Source organism: Magnolia sinica, chromosome 5, assembly GCF_029962835.1.
Source record: "Magnolia sinica isolate HGM2019 chromosome 5, MsV1, whole genome shotgun sequence".
NCBI classification, from domain to species: Eukaryota; Viridiplantae; Streptophyta; class Magnoliopsida; order Magnoliales; family Magnoliaceae; genus Magnolia; species Magnolia sinica.
In genome coordinates this window covers 83,351,513-83,365,563 of record NC_080577.1, presented here as the reverse complement: position 1 = coordinate 83,365,563, position 14,051 = coordinate 83,351,513, and the positions used below count along the sequence as shown (strand labels likewise).

The 14,051-nt window shown below is 38.4% G+C and overlaps 1 protein-coding gene across 1 annotated transcript in view; it reads left to right on the top strand.

Moving 5' to 3' along the window:
- Positions 1-12,539, top strand: part of LOC131246219 (uncharacterized) — a 29,478-nt gene extending 16,939 nt beyond the window's left edge. Inside the window, exons 4-11 of the mRNA XM_058246124.1 lie at positions 1,568-1,629; positions 1,881-2,186; positions 4,437-4,497; positions 4,648-4,772; positions 6,405-6,467; positions 6,545-6,669; positions 7,197-7,324; positions 11,929-12,539. Coding sequence (XP_058102107.1) covers positions 1,568-1,629; positions 1,881-2,186; positions 4,437-4,497; positions 4,648-4,772; positions 6,405-6,467; positions 6,545-6,669; positions 7,197-7,324; positions 11,929-11,966 — 908 coding nt within the window. The 3' untranslated portion in view covers positions 11,967-12,539. The remainder of the gene's footprint in view (positions 1-1,567; positions 1,630-1,880; positions 2,187-4,436; positions 4,498-4,647; positions 4,773-6,404; positions 6,468-6,544; positions 6,670-7,196; positions 7,325-11,928) is intronic.
- Positions 12,540-14,051: the final 1,512 nt, after the last annotated feature.

Below are 14,051 nucleotides of genomic sequence, written 5' to 3'. Positions count from 1 at the left end.
GCATCGGGGTCATAATGGTGAGTGTTCGAAGTATCGGTATCGTTACAAGTTTCGTTGGCTAGGGATACAAAAACAATATTGATATCGTTGATAACCAAAAATTTGGGGAAACACGGGAAAAACGGTGGAATTTTCAGCGAAACTTCAGGAGATGTTAAAATGTACATACTTGCATATTTAGAAATGAAAAATTGCAAAAGGGGCCTTAAAAGCATGTGTTGTTGTAAGAAATCAGTCCAACCATCCCATTCGGCCTATTTAACCATCCAACCTTCCATTCAAACATCCATCGATATTGCAAAATATCAACAAACATGATATTTCACCAAGAAATCATCAACAATTGGAAAGGAAATGAAAGATTATGGTATCAATATCACGCATGTTGCGATATCGATAATATCAAGATATTATCAATATCCTCAATGACAAATTGAACACTACATACAACCATGTGCCCATAAAAAAATTGAAATATATATATTTTTTTCTAATAAAATATTTTTTGATGATATCAATACGTTGGCGATATTATTGAAATATCGCCGATACTCTTATGATACAAGCATTACCTAGAATTTACATAGTCGAAAATATTGGTGATACATTGGTGATATTGATGCATTGGCAATACAAGAGACACTTACAATTTACATAGTTGAAAATATTGGCGATTACATTAGTGATATTGATGCATTGACGATACTTAGGGATACATTACTAATACCTAGAATTTCTGATACTACCAATGTTATCGATATCGCTACCAGTGTTATCAGTATCGTTGAGCTGGAGATAAAGATAATATTGGAGATATTTCGATAATATCGGAGATAATTCGAACACTGATAGTGGTCTTGATGTCCCTCACGGGGTGGGTGCATGGGTACGCACCCATAACCGATTCCTTGGTCACCTCCATTCCTTGGTCTATCCTCCTGACCACCTGCCTAAGATTGGGCATCTTCCCCAATGACGGGGTTTGCCCAGGCGGAGGTCTCTAATTGGGTAACACGGACATTAATTTGTTCAAGGAGATAGTCAATACGTTGTTCCAAGCGCTTACCCAAAGACTCAAACTGCCGGGTTAGGTTGTCCATTGATTCTTGCTATTGCTCCATATTTAGCGTAGGGTGCAAACCAAAACCGCGACTAGTACGTGTGGGCATACAACTGTTCCCCAACTCAAAGACCCTCTAACACAACTATATGCGTCTAAATGAGGCTAAATGATCTTACAAGACTCCATGATGAGAGTTAATGCAAACTAAATGTGAATAGACCAAACCCTAAACATGCAATGCATTCCCTTATAAGAACCCTAAGCTCTGATACCAATTTGATGCAAGACATGAAATTTTAAATATGATATGCGAGGTTCTAGACTTTAGATCATACTAGTTCAAAATGATCACACAAAATTCCAACTACATTTGTTGATGCATTTCCAACTACATTTCTACCTCTCTTTTTTGTTGGATGTGCATTGTATGTTTCATGAATTGTTAATTATTGGTCGAGATGATTTGCTGCTCACTCCGATCGGAAAAAAATATCACATTATCAGGTAGAAAGTGTAGTGGCTTTTTACCCTCTAGGAGGAGGATTTTGCCTGCCAAAGGACACCACGTAAGTGCATTTCGAAGTTTCCTTTTCAATATTATTATTATTTTGTTGGGAAGCAATGCAAAGTTGCATTACTACGCATTTCTAAGTTTAAATTCTTGTGTGTGTGTGTGTGTGTGTGATAGATAAACATTCTCAGTCTCCCTTCAGTAGAACTTCAAATACCTTAAGATGAAAGCAATAAAAAATAATTGCGGAGTAATTTAAATTATACCAATACTTCTATACAAGTAGTCTTCTCATCATTCTTGCAGGGCTTTGGAGCTGATCTAAGAGCTTTTGCAACTCGGAAATCTGTCAGAAAAGCAAGAAAAGATGGGGAAGCACCCAAAAGTAGAACTTCAGAAACTAACAAGCATCCTTCAAATGAATATGACAGGTTTGAAGACAGATCATCTGCAGTAGGTGATGTTATTTCTGATGATAGTGTGGAGTTGTTGAATGATAACTTGATTGGAAAGAGTTCTACTTCTACCCCAAGTTCTTCTAGGAGTGTTGTGCTTCAGGCTTGCATCGTCACATCTGGGTTGATATTCACTTTGGGTGTGATAATTCGACAGGTTGGTTTCTTCCTTTTTCTGAGTACTGTTTTATTTGTCATAGAAACCCTCATCTTTCCTCTTTCATTGCCATCCAAGTTGCTCCTGTTGTCTTCTTAAAAAACTAATATAGGGATGTCGATGGGCCACAGTCGGGCTGGGCAAGATAAAAATTTTGAATATGCCCGGCACGACAGGTTGAAAGTCCAGGCTGAAGCTAACCAAGGTTGGCCTACTTGCCGATTCCACTCAGGACTTGGTCGAGTCAACCTGCTTTTGAAGCCCTATTGAGCCAAAATAGGTGTAGTCTTGATGGAGGGCAAAATCAAATGTCACTTGGATGAATTTGACTGAGTTTTTGAGTAACCCGCAGTGGTAAAAAATGGGTATGTCTTGACAATTTGTGTGACCTATATGTGTTAGTTTTTTTTTTTTTTTTCCATAGTGCCTTGTATGGAAGGCGGTGGCGGGTAGTGATGGGGTTAAAAATGTCAGTCTGCAACTCCCTGATGGTTCCTGGTCGTCTTCTGCTTGGAGGAGAAAAGGAGAAAGAAGAGTCATTTGATACTTTTGTCAGATTGAGATGGTTGATGCATGTGCACTCAGAAACTGGAAGCTTGCCAAAACAAAAGCTCCAAAATACCATTGAAATTGCGGGACCTACTATAGAGAGATTGTCCCGAAAACTTGATTGGCTGAAGGGTCCAAACCTCTGATTTATGGTCACATATTTGATGAATTAGGAGGGTTGTCTATTCTTCTTTCCAATCATCCAATAATTGTTCACAATAGTTACATTATTTAATTAGCATAAATTTAATTTTTTGTTAACACTGCATTTAAATTGGGGATCACCATTGGGGCATTTCAATTTGAGTTATTTGTATTTTACATGTAGAACCTTGAAGTGCCTATGTATAATCTTTCATACTCCACGCTACTATCAAATTTCTTTCTCCCTCACTATTCACAGACTAGACAAAGAAGTCGGGGCCTTGCTGGGCACGCGCATGTGTATGACAGATCCCATCTATTTCATGTGCTGAAGAGTCACTTAGGGCAATCCACTCTGCTCATTAGATGGTTCCCTTTATGAAACTCCTGTTGAGCAAAAATAAGGCCTGTGCCCTGATCAGTGGACCTTAGAGGCTACAAAGCAAACGAATGGCTAAAAATGTTTAGCCAAGCTTTTTGAAGATATCCTATCACTTCTTAAATTCACAAATGGACCGAGCTTGACTTTAAAGAAATGAAATCTACAAAGTGGACTGCTTAGATCTCATACGTGTGCCAAGTTGGCATATGTGGTGTCATGAAGGACTCTCCTGTTATATGTGTGTTCACAGAGTATGCCTTGCCAACCTAATACTTTAAAAAAGTACAGGCTACACTAGTATTGTAGTTTACCACCTGTTTGATTTTAAAACTAGATGACTCAGCCTCCTCTTACTTGGCACTCATGTATGTCTTCACCATCCAAATTATGGGGCATATCTCTAGAATCAGATCAAACAATACTAACCATCAGGTAATTAAGTATTTTAAAATATTTTTCTATAATTTTTATAATTATATAAGTATTTACTCTGAAAAATGTGACTCACCTGAGTCAACTTTTGTGGACCAACTGAGTCGAGTGCAAGTCCCGTGTTCGCAACCTTGAAGCCAATGTCAGGTCTGGCCTGTTGGCAGGCATATAATAAATTCTTCTTCTTTTAATTCACATTTTCCAGCTTTTTTTGTTGGGTCTATAGGGAGTTGCTGCCTTCCATTTCCCTGGAGGAATGGAAGCATTTTTCTGTTATACTTCTCCAAGTTCATAAAACCTGGTTTAATCTTCAAAATGGTAGGACAAGTAGCAGCTTTTCTTAAAGTCTAGTTCAAGTTTTCTACATGCTTATCATGCATCGGATTCTCCAACACCCAGATAACAACACAATTCTAGCTATGCATGTTTAACAAGATCTCCACATTTTTGGGTTAGTTTTATGGTTAGATTCTGCAACCTATTTATATTCTTAGTGGTGTGTTCATATGCACCGTCGGATTAAATTGCAATCATCGTTGCCATAGCCTTGGCCCAGTTATTTAGGCTTGAATTGATCAATATAGCATGACGTACACACACACACACACACTGCATACACACATGCATGCACACATTTCACTTGTGGACCTGAACTAAGTGTTACACACACATTTCACTTCTGCATCCAAACTTAAGTGTTCCCAACTAAATACTCACCTTCCCTCTCTGGTTGTGACTTGCAGGTTTCTCATATTGCATTTACAGAAGGATGGGCAATCCTTGACTCATCCACAGAAGTATCATGTAAAAATTTTCACGCTTTTTTTTTTTTTTCCTATACAGTTTCCTTTTGCACTTATGATTGTTTCCTTGTTTTACATGAACCCTCTCTGTTATGCTTGTAGCAAATATTTTCATTATTTTAGAGGAGTCACTGATTGGTTTCATATACAGTTGATTTTGAGACATGGCATCTTGAGTTGATCACAGGACTGGTTATATTGATATCGTCATGTCGATATTTACTATTGAAAATATGGCCAGATTTTGCAGAGTCCAGTGAAGCAGCCAATCAACAGGTATGCCTTATATTTCGACCTGGTAGTGTCTTTTAAAGAATTAAGAAAATCCTGTCATGGAGAATTACTATAAGGGGGTTTTTTATTTTTCAAACCCTCTTGTAAATACCCGTAAATGGGTAATGATTATTTACCTTTGAAATTACAGCAGCACTTCCAACCTGACATTGACAAGTATGACCATTGATGTATTCTGTCTCCAAACCCAAGGCAGAAAACGAAAAAAACAGTGGGGCCCACCGTAATAATCCATGGCATCAATCCCTTTCGCAAGCTCATTTTAGGGCATGAGCTGAAAAATGAAGCAAATCCAAAGCTCAAGTGGACCACACCACAGCAAATAATGGGATATGAGCACCTACCGTTGAAAACTTCTTGGGGGCCCCAGAAGTTTTGTATGAAGCTGATATTTGTGTTTTCCCTTTATCCATGGCTCTGAATCCTTCTGAATAGGTTAGATGACAAACAAACCTCAATGTGGGCCCTAGGAATGAAATAGCTTTCAATGGTGGACCTCTTTAGGATCACTGTTTCCTGTGGTGTGGTCCACTTGAGCTTCGGATCTGCCTCATTTGTTGGCTCATGCCCCTAAAATGTTATGGTAAAACTGATGGACGGCATGGATACACATACATCACGGTGGGGCTCACAAATTTAAGTTAGCTCTTCTTGGACCGATTTCCGAGGAGGAAATATGCACTTATTTCCATACCTTGGCAAACATTTGTAAAAGGTAATAATGACTTCTTTCCTTGCATTTACAGGCGATTTGGAAAATCAGACACCCCCTAAGGGAAAGTGCTCCTCTTGCTTGAAACATGGCATGTATAGTCTGTTTGTCAACCACAAGCAAAAAGATGTTGGATCTATCTTTTAAAAATAAATAACTAGATCGGGGGAGAGTTCCCTCTTCATTCTGAACAGGGCACTTCCCTGTTCAAAACTTGGTTTGTAGAAGTGGGGCCCATGGTTGATCCATCCAACGGCCACCATCATGGATGTACCATTCCCTCCAAAGCTCCCAAATTAGAAGATCCTAGCTATCGAATCTTTGGTCTTTCCTCCATTGAATGTGGTTTGTTCATGCATTTCTTTTTAGCCGTGTATTTGCATGCCAACAACAGGAAGGTTAGAGTTGACAAATGGAGAGGGTATTCTGGGAATGGTCCATCCATGATGGGGCCATCAGAGCTATGGCTTGGATACACCAATCATGGGCCCCACATCTACAAACTAAGTTCAAAACAGGGAAGATCCCTGTTCCGAATGAATGGAGAACTCGGTCTCAAATAAATAAAGGAATCTTACTTGTGCCATTTGTTTCAATATATCAATCGTCTCTTGAATAACTATCAAGATTTGTAACTTTCACAAATCTGCGCATACTGCATAACAATATATTGAATCTTTGAAACAGGGTTTTTTTTTTTTTTGGGTTTTACCTGATGTTTCAATGTTGTGGTGAAGGTTGTTTACCATTGAGCTTGGACTTGAACCCCATTTTGAATCTAAGAACTGAAAATAAGATTTAATAGATTTCCTATGCATGAAGCTGTACCTGTCAAATTGCATCAATTTAATCCTTGCTTGTTGTGTTAGAGTTTCTGCAACTATTACAATTTTGTATTTCAGGTCCTCGGTTCACTTCAACCTTTGGATTATGTGGTGGTAGCATTTCTGCCTGGGATTAGTGAGGTAAACTACAAAGATCTGTGCCTTAGATAGCAAACAAGAATCACTGCCTTCATATCACATAAATGCTGTCATCTCAGGAGCTGCTTTTCCGTGGGGCCTTACTGCCTCTCTTTGGGCTTAGTTGGAAGAGTGCCTTGGCAGTCGGTGCTATATTTGGAGCTCTTCACTTGGGAAGCGGCCGGAAGTATTCGTTTGCTGTCTGGTAATCATGTTCATGCCTTGCTAGATTTGTTTTTGAGTTACGACATGATTGAAACATTTTCTTGAACATTTACCAAAAAGCATTCACAAGGCTTTTTGGTAAATGATCTAGACCATCCATTTTTTGGTCATTAATCAGATGGTTATGATCATCACTTTGAGCCCAGTGCTAGTTCTGGAAACCAGATCCAGGATGGTCCGTTTCACCCAAAATTGCCATTTTCCACCAAAAGCGGGCATGCCCAAAAATAGCCTTACTGAATATTTAGGCTGATGGGTTTTGATTCTCAATGAAAGATCTCTCCAAAGAAATGCTTTTGACCTTATACTTCACTGCTAATCTGGCCCCACTCTACACCCAGCTCAGTAGCCAAGTTGGTAGTGTACCCACTCTCCCAAGGCATGGCCTGTGATCGAGTCTCCTTACTGTGGCATTCGGAGAGGCGGTTGTTCAAATGCCCTAACAAAAAAAAAAAGAAGAAGAAGAAAATGTGACTACAATCTAAATTTTAATGCAAACCATTTCAGGGCAACATTTGTGGGGCTTGCTTATGGTCTTGCGACAGCAGTAACCTCAAGTATCATTGTACCAATGGCTTCGCATTCCCTGAACAATCTTGTTGGAGGGATTCTATGGCGCTACATGTCCCCTTCAGGTAAGAAATATAACTAATCTTCTTATTTTCTCTTCAACTGTATAGTTTCATCAGAGAGAATACCCCCCTTTGTTCTATTTACACATCTGTGATGTAGACATTTTTTCAGTATATGCATTGTGAAACCGATAAAAGGTATAGAGATCTCCTAAGCCCACAGGTGTTTTACAAGGCTTCTAGTGCAACACGCAATAAATTTGTTTTGTAAACTGTGGCCCACCTGACGATTGGACTGATCTGATTCTTAGGTGAGATCATCTAAATAGTGCCACTTTGATGATGAATGGATTAGATCTCTTACCAATGTGCCAGGCTGCCACATGTGTGGCTTGCATTAACTGTCTTGACACGTGTGTGACATAGCAAAGCTCTATAATGGAAATGTGCCCATTTTTCTTCCAGTCTGCACGAGGGATCTTGTAATCATATTCCCACACTTAACGCTGCCTTTGAATTGGCCAAGAACATACAATCCATATAATTTGTGATGAAAAGAACCTGGTGATGATTTTGGTCCATCAATGTTGTGGACCCCACCTCTACTTCCCCATTCCTCTCAAGAATCACTTTGATATGATGATCCTTGTACCTGATCAATAGTCAACAAAATGGATGGCTTAGATCATTTACAACCAAATACTAATTGGTATGGATTTGGGTTGTCTATCTCGTGGGAGTCACTTTGATATGATGATCCTCGCTCAATAAAATAGACGGTTCAGATCACTTATACAAAAATGTGTAATGATTGATTTGGATCTTCCATAATTTGTGCCTGCATTTCGACTTCACTCTCTCAAGAATCACATGGATTTAATGATCGTAAACATCTGATCAATGATGAACGAAATGGATGGTCCAGATCATTTATCACAAGGTTGTTTGATTACGGATCTAGAATGCTAATCATGTGGGCTGCACCTATTAATTCCTCACCCTCCCAAGAATCACTTTGATCTAATAATCTTTGCTAGCTGATCAATGACAAGCAAAAATGGATGGTCCAGATCATTTATGAAAAAAAGCAGTTTGATCGTGGATCTAGATTATCCATCCTAATGGGTCCCACCTGTACCTCTCAAGTGTCACTTTGATCCGACGTAAGCTAACAACCTGATCAGTCAACCAACAAAACATACAATCCTAATCATTTATGACGATGTTCTATTCATGGATCAAGATAATCCACCTTGGGCCGCCACAGACGTGGGACCCAGCTTTTAGCCAACCTATAGAGAGAGAGAGAGAGAGAGAGAGAGAGAGAGAGAGAGAGAGAGAGAGAGAGAGAACCATGATATCAAAGGCATTCCTAACCATGAAGATCATCCGTCCACTGTCCATTCATTCCAATGATATGGTCCGCCTGATGAGCCCACTGGCCTGATCTTCATGGTGGGGACTACAGTTTAGATGGTGCTGATGTCCTACACAGGTAGCATGTTGGGCAGAAAGATGGTATGGTACACCACAAGTTGTGGTACCTTGCTTGTAGGTGCAATTGTAATTTGGAGGCTACTTAACTTCCCCAGTTTGGAAACCATGGCAGTCATGCCAACTTGGTCATTTCCACCTTATCCAACTGTCATTGCAATCTGACCGTAGATCCAAATGCGGCCCAATGTTGAAGCATGTGCATCATCTCGTGTGTGTGTGTGTGTGTGTGTGTGTGTGTGTGTGTATATATGGAAAAGGTTCCATGTGGTCGAGCTCATGGGAACTTCCCACGAGATCGAGCTGTGTGGGCCTCACCGTGATGTATGTCAAACATCAACACTGCATTTGATGGGTCCTCTTTAAATTAGGGGATATCCCAAAAATCAGCCGTATAGGGAACTTAGGTGGGCCATACCATCTAAAATCATGTGAAGACATGGCTAAAACATATAAAATCACTTGGTGGGGCCCACCTGAAATTTGGATGCGTCTGAAACTTGGTCTGACCCCTCATCCAAGTGGGACACGCATAATGGATGGGCTGGATTTCTTTACACACATTTGTACCATGATGGTCGAAAAAGTTAAGTATTGGTGAATATACCTAGCAAATGAACAAAGTAGAGCTGTAATAGAAGCCGAATTATATAAACTTGGTACAAAGCTTCTTCAAGAGTTTACAGCGTCAACACATTGGCATTCAATTGATTTACTTCTTATTTATAAAATAAGACTAATTAACCTAAATTCTTTTAAGAATATGCAAATGAAGTAAATTATCTGGGGCTACATCCGACGCCAACAATCAACGTAATGTTTCTAGTATCACTGATGGAAGGCATCCGTAATATAGTAAGAAAATGTTATCTTCAAAAAATATTTCAGTCGACACTCTTGCTTTTGCAGACATCATTGAATATGTTAGTCAAAAGTTCAAAAACTGTACTAAAATATAAGTAAAAAAGCAAGAGCCGCCGAAAATTAACAAAAAATCTATGATAATCTTCCTTAGAAAGTTATCAAAATCCAAGAAAGTTTAGATTTAAAAAAACTCATCGAAGACATTAGTTCCAGCCTTATAAATTTTTTGGAAGAAAAAAGAATTTGAAAGATTCCTAGAAAAAAGGATTGTGCTTTGCATGTAAAGAACAAAGACACTATGCTTGTTAATGTCCTTCCAAGGCTCCAAAATAAACCAGAGACATGTTTCATGATCTACGTATCTTGAAGCAATGTGAGCTAATTATGTCAAAAGAAAGAACGGAATAAGCATATATATCTAGAGGGAGACATATATTTATAGAAATCCTTATATAAAGTTGTTTGTCTGTATTTATTTCTTTTTGTGAGAGGCATCATAATTGTAAGATACCAAAGAGAAGTGTGATGTATGAAAGTTTTTCGTATTGCAAATTATTTAGAAACCAACCCAGTGTATTAATTTAGAGCTCAAAAGAAGATAATAAACAATTGGAGATTTGGAAATCATTAATGAAGAATTCACATACCAAAGATCCAAGGAAATCAAGTGAGGAATGAAGAGAATCAAAGATTTGAAGTGAAGAAAATGAATCATGAAAATTGGCCAGAAAAATCATATTCTAAAACTCCGAGTCTAAAAAGAGAATTCCTTAAATAATTCTAAAAATAGACTTCGATGGCATCGATAATTTAAGAATTTCGGGTTCAACTTGTTGGACAATTCTGGATGATTTTCGATTACATCGAAGAAAATTCGATGCCATGGAAGGTGCAATTGAAGTTGCCACCGAAGATGCGCAGAGTGCGTAAATTTGAGGCGATTTGCAAACTTTTCTGAGGTAGTGCGAAAGTTTGAGTTACAAAATTATTTAAAGGGGTCCATAGGTTATTCCAAATCATTTTTTAAGGTTTGGAAAGGGAGAGAAGGCTTAGGTGGAGTGCCGACAACGTTCTTCCACTTCGATTTATTTACGGGTTCTAATTGATCTTTTTGTTTTTCTTTTAGGATGTTAGTCTTCTTAGACTAATCTCTTAGCTAAAGTTAATAGATGAAACTTGTAGTTTATTTTAATATTTTGTTTGCTTTGATTCAAGTATATGTTGAACTTTTCTTAAGTTTTAGTTTAAATAAAAATATATTTTCAGTTTTCTATGATTTACTGTGACTAAAATTACAGTGATGCTATGAAAGCTTTTGATATGATTTTATTGGCTTTGGAATTGTGTGATCTGTAAAAGTTGTTGTTCGCCATCGTCTATGGGCATTGTGGATGATTGAATTCCTTATGATCATTGCAATTAGACGGATATTTGAGAACTAAACTAATGAAAAGTTCAAAATTCCATTATGCTTTAAATGCTCCATCATCCGATTAGATAGGATAAGATTTCAATTCCAATCGAGTTATCGTTGAATCAAGTAGATTGAATATTAAGATTGTTATAGGTGGATTCCTGGATCCTTAGTCTTTTGTCTTTATCAATTAAAACATGTTTTCTTCATCGCTAAATTAAAAACCCAAATAACTATGTTAGATTTAGATTAGTTCTAAACTGTGTTTCCCATTACCCGTGGATTTGACCTCGTTCTCACCAAGTTATTACTACATAATGACCCTACACTTAGGGTTGTGAACACAGGCGCAAACTTGAATTACAAATAGATTTACCGGCTACTTGGTTAATGTTACGGATTACACTAAGGAATGTAAATCGACAAACTTGAAAAGTAAAGATCATGCTAAAAAAAATGTAATTTGCTTAACAAGGAAAGTAAATGATTATACTAAGGAATGTAAATCGATAGGATAATTTGAAAGATAATTGATTTGGTTTGTTTGAGTTGGTTTGAGACGATTTTTCTTGTTAAATTCCTCTTCTATTTATAGCTTTGATGTAGTTGTTTTGGATCATTCCCACATTCTGACGGTTACTATAACAGCTCTCCACTACTTGGCTTCTAGATACTTTTCACGTTCTGCTTCCTTTGCTTCTTCTTTCACCACCCGTCCTGCGACCAATCGAGCTTGATTGCTTCTCTTTCGACCAATCTAGTGATGCATGACACCGCTTGATACGTCTTGGCTCCACTTAACGAGAAATATCCTTTGTACATATCTATAGATCTCTGAGCGCACCATGTGCATTCGTACATATCACACGTAAAGCTCTCTGATTGGTTGTGGCAGGGTACAACCGTAGTGAGGATGAACACAACGTACAATGAGAAAGATGCTCTAGGAAGGCTTACCTACACGAACGACATCAACCCCTTCTCCTAATGGACTGTCAAGAACAATTCTGAATAAGCTGCGTGTTGCATGAGGGGTGATGGCGAGCATGGCCACCTTCAGAACAAACATGCAGATAACTATTGGAAGTTTCATGGTGATATTCTCAAGTGCCAAACAGCTTCGATTCATCACCTTAATTGATCCGGCCTATACTTAATATATAGAGGTTCAAAGGAGCTTAATACAATTCTAAACCATCTAAAAACTCGATGACTTGACTCGAAACTAGGCTAAGTCAACTCAACGAGAAATTGAGCCGACCCATCGTGAAACTCACTGGCCAACTTGACTAAGAATGACTCGTTGAGTTGAGTCAACACGACGCAAATCGAGTCAGTCACTGAGTGAATTTCATTTTTAAATAAAAAGACATGCATGCATCTACCAGCAAGCCATGCAATTTTGTGATTTTGTTTCCATACTTTTTACATGAACTATTTTAATTAGTTATTATTATTATTGAAATATTAATCCTAGTTTAATAATTAAATATCAAGTTGAATCGAGTCGTTGAATCTTCTAATCAACTAAGCCCAGCTGGATACTGAGTCAAGTCGAATTTTCTAGTTTTAAAACTATGTTTTAAATAGGTAGTTTGATCATGGTGTTAGTGTCATACCCCGAAATTCGTATATAAAGTGTGCACCCTCTGACCCGAGTTACGGCACATGAACCATTCCTTCATACCATTTTCCAAAGGCTCAGTTAAAATGTACCCTAAGTTTCCAAACTCAAAACCTTAAACAAAATATCTCACATTCATTTATTTCAATCACATACACATATATCCACCATCACGATCATTTATGGGCATTCAATCCACATATTGATAACATTCACAAAAGTTAAACATAGTATCACAATCCACCCATTTGGGATTTTATTAAACCATTTACTAAAAGAGTTTTAACTATTCATAACTTTCAGTTACTCAACTTAAAATTTATTCAAAGACATAATTAAAGGAATAACAAGAGTTCAACTACATATGTCAATGGTTTAACATATTCAACTCATCTTTATCAAGATAGGGCCATAGCCTTTATGAATTGTCCACTGGTTCACCTTCCTATCATGAAACTTTTTTTTTCCAAAAGAAGGACCATGCCCCTATATCTTTGTTAAGAGGAACATACGATGTACAAACTAGATTTTGGGTGGGCTCCACACCAAAAATAATTGGGCCTCACAGGAAAATAGAAAAAAATAGAGTAGAAAAACTATTAATGTCATGACTTGCCCTATCCTCCCAGTAGGAAAATCTCCAAAACTGAAAGCTCCCCTATTAGCAAGACATGTACTTCCCCATTTCAACGAAGACCGCACCTTCCTAGAGCTTCTTGAAGCCCCTAGACTAAGCAGAGCACATTGCCTGAACTGAAATGGGAAAGGAGCTGGGACTAGGGAACAGAGTTCTCTGAGATGGGGCTAGGGAACAGAGATGACTCCTAATCCTGTGCGGTCTAGAAGCAGCTCACCACGGGGTAGAAGGGGAAGCTCGGTGGCCCTAGCAAAGTCCTTCCCTAACTATTCAACGCTACCCAACCTCACCAAACCATCTGCAACTTTGTTCGCCTCCCTTCGAGTATGGATGAAAACGACCGAGAGAGTTCACAGGATGTTGTCAACTTTGTTTGCCTCCCTCCTGTCCTGAAAGTTGAGCAATGGTTTCATCATCTACTAAATATGAGATCAAAGGTTATCTCATGATCATCAAAGAAGCAAAAGATAGTTACATTATCATCCACTAAAGCAGTGTGTGTGTGTGTAGCCAAATGCTTAACTGCGCACAAGTTCGCACGAGTGCCAAATGCTTAACTGCGCACAAGTTCATACGGAACTCGTGCGAACTTTTTGACAGCTCATCATATGTGATGTGAGTCCAAAATCTGAACAATCCATTAATGCAACACCCCATGAAACCCCCAGGGCCCAACTTTTACTTTGATCCAAAACTTTGGTGGGCCATGAAAAACAAAAACAGTTTCCTCCTTTGATTTGCATCTCTCTTTTCTATG